At 35.7% G+C, this 20,471-nt stretch overlaps 1 protein-coding gene across 1 annotated transcript in view; it reads right to left on the bottom strand.

The window, feature by feature from the left end:
- The window catches only part of TTN (titin), a 240,521-nt gene that overhangs the window by 144,039 nt on the left and 76,011 nt on the right, over window positions 1-20,471 (bottom strand). The window contains exons 85-117 of the mRNA XM_071562604.1: window positions 18,734-19,015; window positions 18,215-18,493; window positions 17,822-18,103; window positions 17,418-17,696; window positions 16,633-16,920; window positions 16,204-16,482; window positions 15,840-16,118; window positions 15,463-15,741; window positions 14,672-14,959; window positions 14,230-14,517; window positions 13,419-13,709; window positions 12,429-12,716; window positions 11,306-11,398; window positions 10,901-11,183; window positions 10,471-10,651; window positions 10,046-10,135; window positions 9,696-9,963; window positions 9,337-9,597; window positions 8,555-8,764; window positions 8,370-8,447; window positions 8,229-8,255; window positions 7,512-7,559; window positions 6,596-6,652; window positions 6,382-6,459; window positions 5,885-6,139; window positions 5,167-5,259; window positions 4,589-4,666; window positions 3,834-3,902; window positions 3,124-3,207; window positions 2,818-2,880; window positions 2,496-2,564; window positions 2,077-2,157; window positions 1,484-1,561 (exon numbers count right to left, since the gene is read on the bottom strand). Coding sequence (XP_071418705.1) covers window positions 1,484-1,561; window positions 2,077-2,157; window positions 2,496-2,564; window positions 2,818-2,880; window positions 3,124-3,207; window positions 3,834-3,902; window positions 4,589-4,666; window positions 5,167-5,259; window positions 5,885-6,139; window positions 6,382-6,459; window positions 6,596-6,652; window positions 7,512-7,559; window positions 8,229-8,255; window positions 8,370-8,447; window positions 8,555-8,764; window positions 9,337-9,597; window positions 9,696-9,963; window positions 10,046-10,135; window positions 10,471-10,651; window positions 10,901-11,183; window positions 11,306-11,398; window positions 12,429-12,716; window positions 13,419-13,709; window positions 14,230-14,517; window positions 14,672-14,959; window positions 15,463-15,741; window positions 15,840-16,118; window positions 16,204-16,482; window positions 16,633-16,920; window positions 17,418-17,696; window positions 17,822-18,103; window positions 18,215-18,493; window positions 18,734-19,015 — 5,946 coding nt within the window. The remainder of the gene's footprint in view (window positions 1-1,483; window positions 1,562-2,076; window positions 2,158-2,495; window positions 2,565-2,817; window positions 2,881-3,123; window positions 3,208-3,833; window positions 3,903-4,588; window positions 4,667-5,166; window positions 5,260-5,884; window positions 6,140-6,381; window positions 6,460-6,595; window positions 6,653-7,511; window positions 7,560-8,228; window positions 8,256-8,369; window positions 8,448-8,554; window positions 8,765-9,336; window positions 9,598-9,695; window positions 9,964-10,045; window positions 10,136-10,470; window positions 10,652-10,900; window positions 11,184-11,305; window positions 11,399-12,428; window positions 12,717-13,418; window positions 13,710-14,229; window positions 14,518-14,671; window positions 14,960-15,462; window positions 15,742-15,839; window positions 16,119-16,203; window positions 16,483-16,632; window positions 16,921-17,417; window positions 17,697-17,821; window positions 18,104-18,214; window positions 18,494-18,733; window positions 19,016-20,471) is intronic.

Raw genomic sequence — 20,471 nt, forward strand, 5'->3', positions numbered from 1 at the left:
GAATAATTATATAAAGATTACACAACATATACAACATACTGTAATGACTCATTGTCACTAAATCAGAACAGCAGAATTCACAGGGAAAGCACAAATGAATAACAAGACAAAATATATAAACGGAAGCTGAGAAATAGCATGTCCTTGTATGCTACTGCAAAGTATACCTTTAGCTGGAGGAGCCTCAATTTTTTTAGGAACAGCAGGAGATACTTTCTCTTTAGGAACAGGTTTCTTAGGAACCGCAGGCACTTAAAAAAAGTATTTATTTTAGAACCTCTGAAGTAAAAACTGGCAAATGCATCACGTAAGAGAAATGCGTTGTTCAAAAAGACTGCACATGGACATGATTTGTTTACAAAACATGACAGTTGAGCAAGTTGACATAAACACTTTGTTCTGAGGATTACAACAAATGACATTACAGTGAACTATATTTCTACCTTTTGCAGGGGGAACTTCTACTTTAGCAACATATGATATTTTTTGTTCTGGAGCCAGTTTCTTAGATACTTCTGGCACTTCAAAGATTTTTATTTTAATATTATTAGCTAAAATGGGCTGGTGCTTTAAAACTTCACCTACAGCACACTTATCCACAAAACTGACACAAAAATTACATATCTAATGTAACTGAAGTACAAATAAAACCAGATCCATTTAACAATACTAAAATTGCACATAAACAAGATGCTTAAGATAATAAGAAAAGGCCAATATTTATTTAAGTGTACCTTTAGGTGCTGGAGCTTCCTCTCTTTTTGGAACAGCAATTTTTTTCTCTGGAGGAGCTTTCTTAGGCACCTCTGGCACTTCAAAAAGATAAAATAGAAGATAACTGAATTCTGTATTTCAAAGATTTATTAGAGCATTATAGCTTTCACTAATCCACTTATAAGAATATCAAAACACACCACATAACACATTCATACACTTAACATAGGAAGACACAAGACAAGAGTGACATATGTTTGGGAAAAAAAAAAGTAAAATCAAAGCAGTTCCTCAAAGTCTGTCAGATTATTTAAGACTGATTTCTTAACAGAAGAAAGAGCTGCTCAAATATGTTACCTGGCCTTAAAAACTCTCATATATGCACATGGAATTATACAAAGAGAATTATACATAAAAGAGAATTATACATAAACATACACATGATTACATATGACTAACAAGAAAATAAAATTCAACAGATAATACCAGTAAGTATATCTTTGGCATGCAGATGTTCTCCTTCAGGAACAGGAACATGTACTTTTTCTGCAGGCACAGGGTTTTTTAGCATTTCAGAAACTTTAAAGGTATTAAAGTTCTTTTAGGTAACCTTTCTAAGGCTTTTGAATGACTTAGATGAGAACAGACATCCAAGAAAATACACAAAGACTGTATTTATCATGTGCTTATGCTGAGAAATGAATAGAAGTTAGGAAAACAGGGCAATAGCACAGGACTGGTTAAAGCTCACATTCAAAAGATACTGTACCTTTTGCTGGGGGAGCCACCTCCTTTTTAGCAACAGCAACTTTCTTTTCTGGAACAGGTTTCTTAGGGACTTCAGGCACTTTGGAAAACATTGTCAGAGTAAGAGATCTTTAGCTTTTGGAACATGTACACAGATTTCAGTAATCCAAGATTGTTTTATAGAACAAACACAGTGCCTGGACAAGGAGCTGAGCACTGCAGCCAACATAATACAAGAAAGACACTATGACACAGTAGAACTCCAGTGTTACAATCACTGCACTATCGCCTTTCACTGGATTTTACTGAAGTAAAAACACCCTACCTGTGTCTCCAAAAGCCACACAACCCAAATACAAAGAATAAGCACAAGACTGTTAGGAAAGAAGGGCTCAAGCTGAGACAAATTCAAGCTGTAAGCTGTTATGTGAAAAAGCGAAAGTGTGCAATGGAGACAATGCAAAATCAAATAATGCATATGGAGACAATGCAAAGACAAAGACACAGACAGTAAAGTCACAAATATTCAAGAAAACAAGAAAAATAATACCATGAAAGACAATTTGCTTGCATTTTGCTTTTTTCTTTTTTTTTTTACTAGGGCAGTAGAAGTACCTTTAGCTGATGGAGCTTCTGTTTTAGGGACAGGAATAGGCTTTCTTTCTTCTGGAACACGCCTCTTTGGTACCTCAGGCACTTAAAAAAGATAGGTGGTGATCATTCAGAAGACAGTTAAAATACTTGGTAAATCATGGTAGGTGCTTTTAACATGGTGTATAAACAAACACTATATAACAAAACCTGCTGTTTTATCAAACAGATACAATATACTCCCCTCAAAAATTAAGAGTTATTTAAAGTAGTGATGAAGAATAGTAAGATTCAGAAACGCAGTAGGGCTTGAACGTTTGAGAGTAGAGCCATAAAGAAATGAAAAGATCTCAGTTCTTTTACGTTATCCTTTGGTAAACAGCATTACAGACAGATAAAGGTCAGAAATATGGGGCACATGATGATGCAAAGACTTTATTCACCTTCAACATGAGGGATCTCCAGTTCTGTAGAAACAACTTCTTCCTCCTCCTCCTCAATTTCCCTTTGTGCTACAATAAGAATTTTAAAGATATTAAATTCTGAGATAGGAAATATCAATGTCCATAGTAAATCTGAAAAACTTTAAGAAGATATTATGTGTGTCCAGTACACAATGGTCACTGAAACACTTATGTTAATACATAAAATAATTTAATCTAGAAAACCAACAGCATGTAAAAATCTCACAAAGAATTTTGATTCAACTTAAAACAAACAAACAAACTTAAATATTGATTAGCCTCTCATCCTTAATCAATCTACCTTCAATTGGGTAAACAGCTTCATAGAATCTTTCTTCAACTGTTTTCTCATGCTCTGTTGGCTCTTCAAAGAAAAGCATTTAAACAATATTAAGATTAAATAGTCGAAATACTGCCATCTATTAAGCTAAAGAAAACCAAGGTTACATCACACAATGAACAAAAAGAAGCAAGGCATACTGAAAGACAAATATACGATGTGTCTAAATATGTAATTTGTCATACATAAAAATTGACCAAAAGGAAGCCTGGTAAGATTGAGAGATTGTTTTGATTTGGGTGCACAGATTTTTGATTTTGTACATACCTGTAACATATGAATATTCTTCTTCTTTGTGGACAGAAACTGACATCTTTTCTTCTGAAACAGTCCATGTTTCTACTGTAGGTACTTTAAAGATAGGATTTTGTTTTAGTATTTTATATTCTAGATCCAGATTAGTGGTAGTCAGCATGTGAGTTTTTATCAGATCTTTATTTCTATTGCACATTGAAGTACTAGACATATTTAGACAGTCAGTATTCATATTTTAAAATACTGAACACAAAACAAGCACACAAGTATAATATTTAGTATTTGTTAAAGACTAAAGACACAAACACCTTTAATCCAAACATTTGCAACAATTGCATGCACAGGCTTTTGTAAATAGCACATCAGAAGAATTTTGAAGGTGGTTCTTCAAAGATATTTTTGGGGACTGGGACACAATTATGCTTATTATGTAAGGATAAACAAGCTGGCAGAATAGATGGGAAAAAAGTTAAATAACACTGCAATATTCTGCAGGCTGTTTAAACATGGAGCAAAAGGCTAGCCACAAACATGTTAAAAACAGATTTTATGAAAGGCTAAAGCACGGTACATGTACTATTTAAACACTGAGAGTAGTCACAACATGACTAGTACAATAGATCCACATACACACACACAGGCCCACATATTTACAGGATGCACAGAAATGCACAGGGTGCTGGAAAAAATGTTAACTTTAATGGAAAGATGCTGATCTGTACCTTCCTTTTTCATAACCTTTTCCTCAATGACCATTGGTGTAGGTTTTGGTGGTACAACTTTCTTGGTAACTGTTGGTATTAGAATTTTGTTATTCAGTCAAATGTTTGGCAAAGAGATCAAAGTAAGTCTACAGTTGTCTAGCAGTGTCATTGAAAATACAACAAACAAGACAAACGTAAGCTAAGTCAGTAGCTAAGCCAGGCGTCTTGGAACCACACAAAGCTGCATGAGGAATGAGGTTTTTTCTTAGTATGGTTACCTTCCAAAAGGGCTGAGTAACTCAGGGCATTTAGCACACAAGTAATTTCCTGACATATATCAAATTGTTGCTGACAGAATCCTGCTGCAGAATGGGAAATGCTATATAGAAGGAAGTAGTTGCTGAGAGAATAAGGGTACATCTTATTTCATTACCAAACAATTAACCAAGGTATCCCAGTAGATGAGTCAAAATGGAAATCTGAGTAAGATGGGAATTTCTCATCTTCAGCTTAGAGTGAAACACACTATTTCATCCAGTGCAATTTTATACTCACTTCCTTTCTTAAAGCATTGGTAGTTAGCATCTGCATTTAGTATTTTCCCCTAAAAGACTTTTATTTTAAAAGAATTCAGCAGAAGCTTTTGCTAGAGGTTTTAAAGACTGAAAAATTGATCAGACCCTTGTTAAGATAAAGCATACGTAGATCAGCTAAGTAACAATACCCACTACTTTCATGTAAAGATGACATTAAGGTAATTAAACAATAGTTACCCTCAGCTCGTTTGACTTTTTCTTCTGCAACCCTCTGAGTGGTTATCTCCACTTTTTCATCGACAGGTTTCTTGACAACTGCAAGCAATTCAGATAGATTTATTGTCTAAATAATCTTGAAACTTATTTTCCTGACACAAACCAGGTAGAACTGGCTCTTTTCATGTTTAGGATGTTACAAGCCTTGTGTACCCTATCCACTGGACAATGCCCACCCTCCCCTGAGTGATATGCAGTGATTGAAACTGAGGACAATTCTCAGAAGTGCAGCATTTATGGACTCAATAGATATACCCATACCCACAGCTAACATACAGTGAGAAGGAAGGATAGCTGAAGCTCAATTTGATTTTGCCATAAATTCTTAGTTTGCTCCTACCACCACTGAGCAGAGAGCTTAGAAATATAAGGTGGGAGAAGAGGAAGGATTGCCATGACCCTTGCTCATGTCACTGTCCAACATTAGGAGAATTTTCTCCTTTCCATGGAAATGTGAATAACCAACACCATTCAGCTTGAAGGAGATGTATGAGAGATGTTAATCTGCATACTCTTGTTTTTTTGCAGGAAAGTCATACCTTTCTGAACTGTTACTTCCTTCTTTTCCTTCTTTTCAGCTATAATTGCTGGTGGTTTTCGCTCAGGCACAGGTTTCTTAGGAACTTCAACCACTTGAAAAACAATAACATCACTTAATGAGAAATAATATGTTGTCTAAAGGCTCTATAGACAGGAAGGTATTAGTTAGGCCATTATAATTTTATGAATTTGAAAAATACACAGAGTTTTGGAGATTCAATATTTGCTGTAAAATGTTTTGCTTATTTCCAAGTTTGATGATTTCTCATCAGATCCAAATTCTGTTCTAGAGCATATGTTGCTAATACCCAAGACAGACATAGCATGAAAGAAATTCCAAAATGTAGCCAGTAACATCAAGCATTGTGTGAAACTTTTAACACAAATCAAGTTTATCTAGATCACATGAAAATTATAGAAGAAATATCTAAATAACTGACACATATAATTTTAAACTACTGCTTTATGTGAGGTTTTAAAGACCTGCAAAATCCATTTGCAATCAAATTATTATGTATTACAATGTATCCTTCCTATCTGCATCTATACCTCGCCATACAAGTCCTTGGCTTATCATCAAATGTCAGTTAAAACTTGCAAGCATATTTTGGTTCCAGTTATTGTAAAAAAGAAAAAAGTTACTTCTTTTAAAATATTGATGCTTAAGAATAAACATGAGAAAAGAGAAAAAATAAAATGGTATGATAATTAAAATACCTTCTTCATGAATGATTCTTTTTTCTTCATAAGTCACTTCTCTTTTCTCATAAGATTCTTCCCATTCCTCTTCCCCTTCATCATAGCCCTCTTCCTTGACATAATAATCATGGTCTTCCCCGTAATCTTCTTCCCATTCTTCATAAGTTTCCTTGGGCATTTCATATATTTCCTTCTTTTCTTCATGTATCTCTTCTCTCCTTGCCATAGTTGTTACTTTGACCTCTTTGGGCTTCTCTGGCAGCACCTCAGGAACTTAAAAAACAAAAATTATTCATATAATAGCCTGGAATTTGCAAGGCAATGTTTACACAATGAAATTACTGCACCCTCAAAGACAGTTTAAAGAAGTGACTATTTTTTAAGCCTTCCTAATCAGTTTGGATTTTAACATAAAGACAAAAATCAAACAATTGTGGGTGATTCAAGGTACTTCAAAACAGAACATCTTGTTTCCCCAAAGTAATTTTTCTATTGTTAAAAATGGGGAAAGTTACCTTTAGGTGGTGGCACTTCTTCAGGATGTTTTTTAACCACCTTTTGAGGGACTTTCTTCAGTGGAACCTTTTTTTCTGCTTTAGAATAAAATATTTAAAATTTAATTATAAAAATCAAACATCCCCCCTAAACAAACAAACGAACAAACAAAAACCCAAAACCCAACAGGCATGAAACATGTACACACTATTCAAATACTGTAAGTATCCTTACCCAGCTTTTTCTCTTCTGGAGGTGTAACAAGAGGTAGAAGAATAGGAATAGGGGCAGCTTGTAGGGAAAATGAAATATTTAGAACATAATTTGAGTATGATACGAAAAAAGTTGAGTATGAAGAAAAGTCCTGATTTGAAAAAAAGTCTATATGATTTTATTGCAGCTACAGAGTAAGAGCAAACATGGTGCTCATTCTGATAGTTTACAGTAGCTGAATAAATATATTTTGAGTGGGAGTCCCCATTCTACCCTTATTTGAATCCTGAACCTTCTCAACTTTATTTGCTTTGCTGCCAACACTCTCCTATTTTTGCTGATAGTAATTCATCTGATATCAAATCTTCCCCCACCTGCTGCCACTGCAAACATTTACCAAATTACTCTGAAAATAAATCCAAGAAGACTGAGCTTCTAAGGCTCATAGTAAGCTAGTAATGTAACAGAAGTGTAAATAATGTTTGTAGTCTGTATTCCAATAGAAGAGCCTGGGGAGAGATCATTTGCATTAATATACAATACAATGTAGGGTTTTAAAAGATTTTTTTTAAGAGTAGTAATTTAGACAGCTTGTTTAAAAGATTTTTGTGGCAAAAAGAAGAGTTGAAAATAAAGAAATCACAAAGGAAGACAGAACTAAAAGGAAGATCAAACGAACAACAGACTGGTACAGAAACATGATGGAAGGACTAACTCTTTTTTAAAAGAAAAAGCTTCATTCCTACCACTACCTGTGTAGAGTTTTCATCTCCCACACAGCAAAGAAGCCTATCCAAGCCAAGCCTTGTCCATATTGTATTTACACAAGGACAGTTAACTAAATCTTATCACTTAGCTGTCTAAGACTTTTCTCTGAGGTTCCCATTGGCTTTCTGCTTCAGAAAAAATATGGAACAAGTACAGTTTATTGCCCTACCTTCAGCTGGTTTTTGAGGTGGAACTGCAACCTTAGCATCAGGAACATCTAGAAAATCAAAATGTTTAATTAACTTACTAATAAAAAAAATCAGTATGCTCTCCCCAAGAATAGTAGTTCACCGTGCTTTCATTTTTTTTGGTAATGTACAAGAATTGTAGCTGGCTCCTCAAGAATAAGATAGCCAACCAATAGATAACTAGTTTTATTAATCTTTCTTTGGTCAGACTATACAATGTTCCATTTTATTTCTCAATAATTCTTGCAACATTTGGAGTAGGTTCTTAGGAAGATATAGAAAATAAGATCACTGCATATCATAAGATGATTGCTACCCATTTTGTCTCCTCCATTATTTTCTTTCAGTTGCACAGAGGACATCATATCTATTAATTGGTACCTCTTCATTGTTCAGTTCCTTAGAAATCCACACAAAAATAAACTTGCATGTTTTAGAGAATGTAGCTTTCTATATTGTACAAAATAGGGCCCCCATTAATGTCACTGATGATGGAATTACTGCAGTATTCATTGCCAGTATTAATGAGAATAAATAGTTCCACATATCTATGAATGAGAAATATTTTTAAGGATATAGGTTTTACTTTCTGTAACGAGGAAAAAAGATTTGAAAATAAAAAATAAAGCAGATCAATGCACTAAATCTGTGACAGAGTATAAACAAGACCTTGTGACAGTCTTGCTCATGAACTTTACCTGGTGGCTTCAACTCCAGTTTGATTTCTGCAAAAGAGGATTGGATTTCTTTTAGGACTATTTACTTTTCCAGGATAATATTTCAAACAAAAAAATTTGCACATGGCTATGATCACAAATTTGTTTAGAAAAGTTGCTAACCTTTGGTTACCAGATAGAGCTCTGCAGTGCTTCTTGCTTCTCCTCTTGGTTCAAGACGAGCAATTACAGAATATACACCTGCAGCAGCCAAGAATGTTGGTATTTATATGCTTTTATCATTCAAAAGCTGACAACAGAATCAGAGAAAACAACGGCACTAGCACAAATGTTCCATGCATTTTTACCTTCATCTTCTGCATTAACATTGTGAATAGTCATGTAATGGCAACGACCTTCACTTCTGAAGCTGTACTTGGGACTCTCTCTTAGTTCAGTGGGGCCTTTATACCATGTCACCACTGCATCATCGAAGGACACCTCGCACTCAAAAGTTGCAGACTGGTGTTCACTCACAACAATGTTCTGTATGCTCTTCGTGAACTGAATTGGTTCCGCTGTGTTCAGAAACAAAAAGGAAATCAATTGTTATTCCCCATCACACCAGTTACCTTTGCTAATTCCTTCTCATTATTTTTTCCATGATAGTTGCCTTATAATGAGATGATAACAATAGATCTTGACCAAGTACAGTAAGAAAAAGGGATTCCATCTTCCATGTAGTTTTATATATAAGAATGAAGATTAGAAGACATAAGAGTGTAACTATAATAAGATTGCTGTGCAGATACACTTTATAAGAGTAGCCATAAGGGAAATTAAAGATAAAGAATAATTAAGAGAGAAAGTTGAAGGGAAATATAAGAGTATCAAAATAAATAGAAGCTAGTATGACTCAGATTGTTTGAGGGCCAGAGGACCTTATCAGTGATGATTTAGTCAAAAATACTAACTTACCCAAGTATATAACTACTGTTCAAAGAGAAAGGAGAGTGACATTTCTTATTTAGTCCATTTCCAAGTTTGGGAACATGACTTTCAGAAATTCTTTTTATTTTCATTTGTTCTGCTAATGGAACCTCCAGAAACTATCACTATTGTAATAAAGAGTTTCTATATATTTACAAACCTTCAATGGCCAGATCTGCTGTTGTTTCTAGACTGTCAAGCTTGCAGGTATACTGTCCCTCGTCTTCTGTTCTAACGTCCTTGATGATGAGTTTGTGCACTTTGTCAGAGACTTGTGTTGAATATCTCCCTCCTATCTTAATGGGTCTCCCATTTCTATACCACTGAGACTTGGCATTTGGGATAGAGAACTGACAAGTCAGTGTGCATGTTTTTCCTTCCTTGAAAGTAGTGTCATGAAGATGCCGTTCAACTGCAGGTTCTATTAGCATGTTAAAACATAAATTTTAAGCAGACATCAGAGAGTGGAATAAATAAAGTGTAAATTACTTCAAAAACATACTTCAAAAGTACACTTACCAATCACAGTTAGCCTGGCACTGGCAATATGTGGTCCACATACTATTCTGAAATTTCCCTGATCCTCAGGCTGGCAGTTCCTAATTCTCAGTATGTGGCGATCACCTTCAATTGTAATTTCATATTTGTCACTGGAGTCCAATTTCTGGGTTCCCTTGTACCATGAAAGTTTAATTTCTGGATAGTTAATTTTAATCTCACATTCAAAGACAGCATCCTCATCTGCTAAAACCGTCTGATTTTCAATGTCTCTGATCAGAGTAATAGGCTGAAAAATATTAGTTTAAATTAGTTTCAAGATCCCTGCTACGGGTTTGAATGTTTCACAAATTAGTCCAAAATCACACTACCTCCGTTTGTGAGAGTCGTTGTTGAATAAAAGCTACAAGTTCATCAAACTCCTGATCTTCCCTTTGAGCTTTTTCTGTGAGCTCAATTTCCTATAAAAATGCAGAATATATTCAAAGATTAAAGGATACTAAATGTCAAGCTGTTGTGTTTATCCAACATAGAATTAATTCCTACATCAGATTTTTTGTAACTGTACTGTAACTAGCATATCTTCCCATCTTAACAGCTGCAGTCAAGTCATGAAGGCAGAACACACTTGGCCAGATGGCCCATTTATTCTTCTTGGATTTGAGCATGCAAGGAATTGAGAACTGGGAACTAGAAATTCCCGCATACATCCTAACTTCAGTGTGGACACTAAATCTGTTCAAAAGAACCACGTCACTTGTAAGAAAGCCAGTATTGCAGTCACAGTGTATCTTACCAATCTATGGCTTTCTTCTGCTTGGGTTTGCTTTAGTAACTCAAAGGCTTGCAGGAGGCCACGAAAATCTGTAATTCCATACATGCGAGCATATTTCTCATATTCTTTGGGATCTACATTTTTGAGAAGTTCCAAGATATCAATAGGTTGCTCTTCCTCTTCTTTCTTTTTTGTTGGAGTGCTATTCAAATCAATAACATAAGTTAAATACACAGCATTTCATTCCTAGTAAGCTGTTCAATGAAAAATTGAATCAGTTTAGAGCTGCCTTGTGCAGTGGAATCCTTTAGTCTAGTCAGGTGCTTCTATTTTTAGTACAGTTATTCATATTTAATGAATATTTTAAAATTATATCTTGTTCTGAGATGTATAATTTTAAAAGTTTCTTCTGTGTTGATAGCAAATTAATCTATAAAAACTTTCAATATACCTTTTTAGTTTTGCCCTGAGATCCCCTTCAACAACTTCTTTCTTTCTTTCTTCAACTTGTAGGTTTACACTCCTCTCAATTTCCCCATGTTGGTTAAAAGCTACACATTTGTACATGCCAGAATCAGTTTTTATTGTGTCCTTTATTTCTAGTTTGGCTTCATCTCCTCTCTGCTGGATTATAATGCGGCCTCCCTGGTTGAGTTGCCTCCATTTTCCCTTCATCCATTTAACATTTGGAATTGGATCTCCCCCAACTTTTGCAATAAATCTTGCAACAGTCTCTGCAGAAAGATGCAAATGAGGAAGCTAAGTCTTTCCACCTCTTTATGACAGCGAGATATAATCTCAAACAAAAGGTGCAGGCAAATAGAAGACAATGTACTGTTTTGAAAAGAGTTCTTACTTTCCATGACTTTGATACTCTGAGGCTCTGACACAAAATAAAGTTTGCCTTCCACTTCTGCTTTCTTAGCTGTTGGTGCAGCTGCGGGTTTTTCTACAAAAATAGAGTCAAATAGTTATAGGTGGTTTCAGGTAATAGTTTATGTTCATGCATGATGATGCTTCTGAGGAAATTGTAAAGAAAAAAGAAATTAATCCCTGAGATGGAACAAAATAATATGCAAGTGATAAAAATATAAAATACTTTAATATTGTTTTAATCAACTTGCATTTTACTTTCCAGATGAAACTGAACACTGAATTACAATGTGCTGTTCAGTAACTTCAGTTAGGTAATTTTTAGTCTACGTGGGTGCAAATTTAATTTATACTCTGCGTGGGTGCAAATTCATAGTTGGTAATGCAAATAAGAAACCTCATTTTCTAAAATAGATTAGTTTTTAGTGAGATAGTCTTTTTTTTCAGTTGATTTCTGGATATTACACCACAAGAGTTACTAGCATATTTTTATCAGTGATCTGTTGGACTTTTTTTTCATTTACGTAGTTCTTAGCCTTGTGGCTACCTGTGTAGGGAAAAGGATATTGTTTGTACCTACTACTGAACTTCTGTGTCTTTTACGTAACTGTAAGGCAAGATCTACAAGGAAGGACAGTATTTTCTTTCAGCTAAAAGAGCAAAATGTCTTAGAGCTGTAACAGTCTTGAAACAACTAGCCTCTAAGGCCATAAGCTCAATCAAGTTCCTTCTGCACCTTCCTTTAATAAACAGTACTGTTCACATCCTTTCCATAAAATATACATGTCCAAATAATTTCACTCATTTGGCTTTCATTTTTACTTAAATTTGGTGTTGAGGTATAGAAACTAAATCCTTAATCTTTTTGGTAAGAATAAGCTATTGATTTGATCCTCATCTCCCACTGTTTATGTCACTATTTATATATAAATTATTGTCAAAGATACTATTTTACTAGATTGTACAGTTTTACAAAGAACTAAATAATAATAATAATTGTTACGAAATTATTGAGATTATGAACTTTGTTCCACAGAAAACAAAGTGGGATAGGATTTTGGTTGACATTTCCATCATATGCCTCGATTTTCTCCACGTTACTATACCTTTAACTGTCACTTTAGCTTTGCAAGTATCAGTGCCAGCTGCATTCGAAGCTTTGCATACATATTCTCCTGAATCGGATTTGGTAACTGCAGCAAGCTCTAGAAGAGCTACTCCATTAACAAAGCTGAAGTTGCATCTGTCTGAAGCTCTGATTTCTCTCCCTGCCTTTAGCCACTGAATCCGGATTGGCTGTGATCCTTGGACATGACAGCTAAGCTGTACTGTATCACCTTCCTCTGCTGCTGCTGACTGAAGAGGCTGGTCAAAAACTGGAGGCTTTTTAGGTTCTGGAATATGAAAATGCTTGAGTGAATACTTGCGAAAGTATGATCCAGAATATAAGAGAAAGATAAATACATGTGATTCTTAAGAACACAATGGCAAGGGATGAAGGACAATAAATAGAAGTCTGAGAATGTCAATTGTAATGTTAAAAAATACAATAAATATCAAGACAGCATGAGAGCATGTTTCCTATATAAACAAGAAATGTCTTTACCCACTCAGCAAGAACTTGTACATGCAAGAAAATAGTATAAGAACTAAAGCACTATTAGGCTGCAAATGATAGAAGAACCTTTAAAGAAAAAAAACATGCAATCTCCTGCAAGACTATTATGATAAAGTGACATGCTGCCATGACATACTGTCAACACTGCCTAAACTTAGACACAATTGCACAAGCCCCCTGTTATTCCATGGAAAGAGGATGATTAAAAATTCAACATAAATGGCACAAAGGTTTCAATGTTCTCATTAAATTAGCAATTGCAAATAATATAAAAGAAGCTTCTCCCTGAAAAATAATGGGTCTTTTAATCCCAAAACTAAAATATTTTGTGGTTTAACTGAGTTTTATCATGTCTTTCTCAGGACAAATTACTGCTGCTACAATGAGTATAACCAGCTCAGAAGAGAGAAGCTATATATTTGCCGCTAAGTACAATAAAGAAAAGCAAGAAGCAAAGAAAAATAATACTTCAACCAACCTCTGATAACAACAGAAGATGTACTCAACACACTTCCTGCTTCATTGGACACTTTACAGGTGTACAAACCAGCATCTGATTGCTCTACGACCTTTATATGCAAAAGCAATATGTTGTTTTTGAATGATATTTCGCAGTGAGCACTTGAATGGACTTCCTGATTGTTTTTGTACCAAGCAACAGTCAAAGGCTGAGAGCCGGAAACACGACCCTCAAGTTTAAGTTCATTCCCCTCTGTTTCTTCTATTGCTTCAGAGAGTTTCTTAGTAAAAGTAGGTGGAGTTTTTCGTTCTGTAAAAAAAAGAACATAAATTCCATGAATCTAACTTGAGATGAAAAGTTCTAAAGAAGATGTTTCAAGAAAAAGTAAACATTGGGGAATTTTTTGCTCTTATTTAAATAGAATATATTTTTTATAGTGAATTATGCTAAGAGAAACAGCAGGTATCTTGCTCTTACAGTCACTGTCATAGTTAATTTTTCTAGAAAAAAAATCTCTTGCATTGATTTAGGCTGAGCACTATTTAAAAACTCCCAAGAGTTTTGTCAAGTTCTTAAGAAATAGGCCAAAGCCTATAAAAAAGAAATAGTCTGGTGCCTATAAAGAAAGCAGGCCAAAGAAAATAATTTCTCTTCCCACTATTGTTAGTCACCCTTCCTAATTTCATTAAAAGACCCATAAGTATATCCATGAAGGTACTTCAGTCTACATCTCAAAAGTTTTCTCAAAGTTATTGTGCAATAATAAGGCTAACTTCCTTTATCATTGAAGAAAGAAAAATGTACACACGATATGTTATCTATTCAGTACCTTTAACAGTCAGTTCAGCTGTGCAAGAGTCCTTTCCAACTTCATTGCTAGCATAGCATGTATATACTCCAGAATCATCCCTGCCAACTTTCAAGATGGTCAAATGGGCTGTGTTGTCTACATAACTGATCTGATAGTTTCTTCCCGTTCTAATCTCTTGGTTATCTTTTGCCCAAGTGACTCTAATAGGCTGTGTTCCAGAAACATGACACTCGAAGTCAGCACTTTCACCAATAATACCATCCACAGGTGTAACTGGGATGTCAAAGAATGGAGGAGTCTTCCCTTCTGAAGAGTGAAAGAAATTAAAAAGCATCACTTTAAAATCTTCATTTACTTTAAAACTCTGTGAAATAAGCATCTTTTGCACAATACTAAATTTATATATAAAGAAAAGCTTATTTATAAGATACTTCCACTAAATATTTCACAGCCCACCAACCTGTAAGGACAAGTCTGCCACTAGAAGAAGCAGTCCCAATAGCATTGGTAGCTGTGCAGGTATATTGCCCAATAAGTCTCCTATCTGTCTTCAAAATCTGGAGAGTTGCTACATTATCTACGAAGGATGTGTGAACATTGTAGTCCTCTTTTACACGTACACCATCTTTAAACCAAGATACTTCAATGGGTTCTGAGCCAGCAATGCCGCAATCAAACGTAACTGGTAAGCCAACAGTTTCATGAACATCCCTTAATTTTCGTGTAAAAGAAGGAGGAAGTTTACGTTCTGTAAGAAAACAGGTATTGTACAATGAGGGTTTTCAGAAGATATGCACCTGTTGCTGTACTCACCAAGTGCGTAATATACTGCAGAGTATGGTGGATTCTTGCTCATAACTTCCGATTAAAAATGTTATTCAGCATATCATTTACTTTGAACCTGATGTGACAAGAGCCCTGTGCATATGGTTGCAAGAAAACATATAACCCTCAGTTAACCCTCAGTTACACCCAGTGAGCCTACTTAACCCTCAGGACTGCTAAATGTGGAAACAATCAAAGAAATATCCTCGGTAGAGAAAGAAGATGCAGAAGCTTGTAACACTACAGAAAAACAGTGGTGACATTTCTATTAGCCTTTGTTAGTAGAAGACAGTGCCACATGGTGCCTTACACATCAAAAAACAGTAAAGTGTTTTACAAGGAAGAGGTAATATTTGTTTTTCAAAACAGCAAAGCATACTTAAGAAAAATAGGACATATTCCTGTTTTTAAAATTGAAATATTCACCTTGAACTGTAAGCAAAGATGATGAAGCAGCTTCCCCAACAGTGTTTTCTACTTTGCAGATGTACTCCCCACTGTCACTACTGTCTACCTGGCTGAAAACCAGAGTAGCAATTTGGTTCTTAAAGTGCATTTTCATGGTAGCAGTTCCTCTGAGCTTTGTATCGCCTTTGTACCATGACACAATCATTTCTGGTGTTCCAGCAACCTGGCACTGTAAAGATGCAGAATCCCCAACAGTCACCTGCACTGGCTCCAAGGGTGTAATGAAGTAAGGTGGTTCTGAAGGACAAAGAAAGACCATTAGCATAAAAAGATATTGCACGATGAGCATTAAGAGTTCAAATAACACTTGATGGAGTGGTGGTGTCTTGACGCACCTAGTATTGTGATTGCACCATGGCAATTATCTTTCCCAGAATCATTTTCAATATGACAAGAATATTGCCCCTGATCTTCTAGTTTGCTGCTAGGGATTTCCAGTATGGCAGATGTTTCTGTAGTGGTGATGCTACACTTTTCAGAGTGGGTTATTTTCACTCCATTTTTCTTCCATGTCACTGAAATCGGAGGAGTACCCGTATATGTGCATTCCAAGATTAAATTTTTCCCTTTCTCTACACTTAAATCATTCACCTTCTTCACAAATTTAGCTGGTTCTATAATGAACAATGAGAAGAAAAGAAATTAAATAAAGCCAAAAGATCATCTTTAGAAGGATAAGAAGCAGTAGTCTGGACAAACCTTTGACAAAAAGATGTGTAGTGCAAGAAATTTTGCCTGCCTCATTAGACACCTGGCAGGTGTAATCTCCACTCTCATGTGGATGTACATCAAACAGCTCCAGTTCTGCAACTGAATCTTGCAAGGTGATATTGCATCTGTGTCCTGGTACTAGCTCAACACTGCCTCTGAACCATTTAACCTCCAATGGAGAGGAACCTTTTATAATACTAGTAAAGGTTACATTGGTCCCAGATAAAACATCCAGTGGTTCGGGTTTCTTCACAAAAGATGGTGGTTCTAAGCACACAAATAAAACAGACAAAGAAGAAGTACATTTGAACTTCTTTTGAAGAGCACAGTAATTAAGAATATGCAACAAATCAAAAAATGAAGTCTTTCTGAAAATAAATTTGTGCCCTCTGATTCTGGTTTCTTACTGATACTGACCTCTAACACTCAAAAATGCGCTGCATTCATCAGACCCAGCTACATTGGTAGCTGTGCACAAGTAAGTTCCCATATCAGACTCCTGAAGTCCATTCACTTTCAGAGAACAGGTATTGTCTGTAAGGGTAGCCTGATACTTGTCTCCACTGGTAATCTCTTGTCCATCATGAAACCAGGAAACCAGAATAGGTGGTGACCCATAAACTTTGCACTCTAGTACAGCAGAAGAACCCAGCTGACCATATGTTTCTTTCAGTTTTCTTGTGAAAGAAGGAGGTATAATACGATCTGGATTTGTTTAAAAAAAAAAAAAAAGAAAAAAATGACTGTATAGGATTTTAAAATGCAGGAAGTTCTCCATGCATAATAAAATGAGTGACCCTTCTTTTGCCATATCTGCTTTAGCAATCTGCTCCTACACATCCCAGTATTTGAAAAATATATAGGTTGACGGTTAAGAATATGCTGAAGCTTTCATTCACAATTTTTGAGGGACATCTTTTATTTTTGATGTTCTTTTTCACAAGCAATGATATTGCACCAGCTGTCCAAGAAGACATGTAGATTCCAGCCAAAGAAATCAAGCCCTTTCAGCAACTCCTGCCCCTCACAGTTTTGGTAGGCATCTATTATCTATGCCTGTCAAAGTAGCATGCCAAGTACTCCTAAGATTATACAAGCAACGAGTCTCCTAGGCTCCCAATCACAACAATCACTTTGCTATCTGAAGGCTTTTTAAAGGAACTAAAGGATCAGATGTAACTTAAACAGAGTAGTCAACTAACCTGAAACATGCACTGAAGCTGTGCAGCTGCTTTTACCAACACTGTTTTTCACCTCAAAGGTATATTCTCCACTGTCTTCTAGTGTTGCATTGAGTATCTTAAGCCCAGATACTTTGTTGAAGAAACTGATTTTATATTTATGGTCAGTGGACAGCTCATTACCATCCTTAAACCATCTAGCAGTAAGCTCTGGTGTTCCATCTACTGTGCATTCCAGAGTACATGAGTCTCCAGCTGTAACTTTGACTGGACCTGGCTTCTCTACAATGACTGCAGGTTCTGCAATGAAATGCAAGTCAGAAAAACATTTAAATCAACAATGCAATACCTGTTATCATTATAATTATATTTTAAATTTGAAAGCATCTCAAAACATATTGCGTTTTTTATTTCATGCTACCAACCTAGCACTTTCACCGTGGCAAAGCATTCCTGAACTCCAGCATCATTTTTTATCTGACAAATGTATTTCCCAGCATTGGTTGGTTCTGCATTCCCAATCTGCATAGTTGCAATGTTTTCTGAATAGGAGATCCAAAGATTATCACTTTCTCTAATGATTTCCCCTTTGTCTTTTAACCACAGAACAGAAATGGGCTGTGATCCTTTCACTTCAGCATGCAGTTCAATTGACTCCCCAACTACGACAGTGAGATCACTCAGCTTCTTCACAAAGGTTGGTGGTGCTGTTTAAGAGAAGATATTTAACAGTAAAGAAAAACATGCCAGGAGCGGAAAAGTAGGAGGAGAATGACAGGAAAAAAGAAATGCCAGAAGGTGTCAATCTTTGTACAAACCTCTCAGTGTTACAGAGCCAATACAGGAGTCACTTCCCACATCATTTACAGCTTTACAGTGATATTCACCAACATCTGCAGTATCCACACTAAGAATGTGAATACTAGTTGTGTAGTTCTCAGACATGACCTTATACTTCTTGCTGCTCCGAATTTCTCTTTTGTCTTTATACCATGAAATCTGGAAGGGAGGAGTGCCCTGAAGCTCACATTCCAGATGAACATCAGACCCTTTCAAGGTCTGGACTGGATGAGGCTTCTTGCTAAAAGTAGGGGGTGCTGGAAAAAAAAAAGAGTTACAGTTTGTGTTGAAGAGGACAGACATTCAAGTAGCCATTCTGATGCTGAATAGCAAAGATAAACGACAGATAAGAAAGATCTGCCACAGAGTTCAAAAACAGGCAAGAGATTGGCCATTAGTCAGACAGGTTTTGGCCTCTCTAAAGAAAGTGGAATTTAAGAGCTTTCCCCCAAGGATTCTTACAGCTAGAAAGGGAAGGAAAGAACTGAGATTCTGACCTTTTATTCTCAGTGAAGTACTGGTGCTTGCACTACCCGCCGGATTCTGAGCTTCACAAGTATAGTCACCGCTGTCTTCAACACTGAGGTTGTGCATTTCAATGACTGCCACTGAATCCACAAAGGACATTCTGTATTTTTCACTGGGATGGATCTCTGTTTCACCTTTGTACCAGGTGACTTTGATTTCTGGAGATCCACCTACTTTGCATTCATACATAACAGAATCGTGCTCTTTCACAAGTTTCGAGGAGTCTAGTTTCTTAATAAACCTTGGTGGTTCTGGAAAGCCAAAAAGGGAAGATGATGCTTAAATTGCACTGATTCTTTGAATAAGCAGGGAGATAAGTAATAGAAACTGTAAACCTTAAGGACTGCAAAAATTCTGATTTTGCAATTGTTATGAAATTTTTTTAATGATTTGATGTTAGTCCAAAATCTAGATTAAGAAGCAAACAAGTTCTCTTTATGCATTTCAGTTAGTTTCTCCTCACTTTATTGACTTGCTGTACCTGTCCTTGTATATATTCATTACTTATTCTTTAAGCAATATCCTCTTAGAATACATGATTAATCAACATGCCTGATGGAAATGCAAAATTCAACTGTTTAGTCAAGAAAAATTATGAAAAGCATTTATGTTAGGCATTATAGCAAATGCTTTATATCTTAATATGTCATTAATAATTTATATAGTCAATAAATGTATCTGGATTATAACCTCACACATTTAATGTAAAGCCAAGCATAAAGCTGCGTATAAGGAATGAAAGTTAAGGAGCTAAGGTAGCAAAAGAGCTTCAAAATAATCATGCTGAGAAGAATTATGGGGTGGCTGGTACTACAGAAATTGGTGTTAAACGTCCTGTGACTGTAAAACAAGCCAGATGGTTACATTTTGTTTGGTAAGTAAAGGAGTAAAGGAGTGGAGGTTTGAGACTTTTCGTCAAAAGTGTCATATGGATGATTAGAATCACGAGACTGAATGCTCATGGATCAAAGACATAAGGAGGAAAACCAAGAGGTGGTAACGTGGGCACAACAAACAAATCTTTCTGCAAAACAGGATGAAGTGCCTCTTTGCATGTCTGTCTGTGAAGTGTAGGAAGAATACCTATTTTATTGTGGGTTACTTCAACCTGTGGGATAGTTGCAGAACATCCTGTGTTGTTAGAAACAGAACATCCTAAGAGTTTCTAAAAATATAAATAATGACTTGTTAATATCAGGATTCCTGGAATCTTAGAAATTTACTATCAGATTTCAATTTGAAAAAGAGTTGATTATATATCTGCATACTAACAGTTGTTGAGTAGTCACACGTTCATTCCACTCCTTTCAAAAAATTAGGATATACACATTAGTAATGGATATATTTAGAATGTAAAGTAGTTTCTAGAACACAAAGCAATTGTTAAAACCACAGATTAGGAATATTAGGTGTTTAAATGAGAAAGTTAATAAAAAGCTGTGAGGTTTTCAAGGTCATATTAACAAAAGATCTTAATTCTACAAACAAAGGGCTGCATGTCACAGAAGTGAGGCACCATAGGCTCAAATTAAACACCTGCAAATCAATGCACACAAAGAGATTGCCCTTCCAATTTCTAAATTCTACAGAAATTGGCTGAATACAACCAGCATCACTAATTTAACAGCCCTAGGGAAACTGTACAAATTCCAAAGGACTGAAGTGAATGCCAGTGTAAATTCAGGATAAAAAAATTAAATTAATAAT

Source organism: Pithys albifrons, chromosome 8 (genome assembly GCF_047495875.1).
Source record: "Pithys albifrons albifrons isolate INPA30051 chromosome 8, PitAlb_v1, whole genome shotgun sequence".
Lineage (NCBI taxonomy): Eukaryota > Metazoa > Chordata > Aves > Passeriformes > Thamnophilidae > Pithys > Pithys albifrons.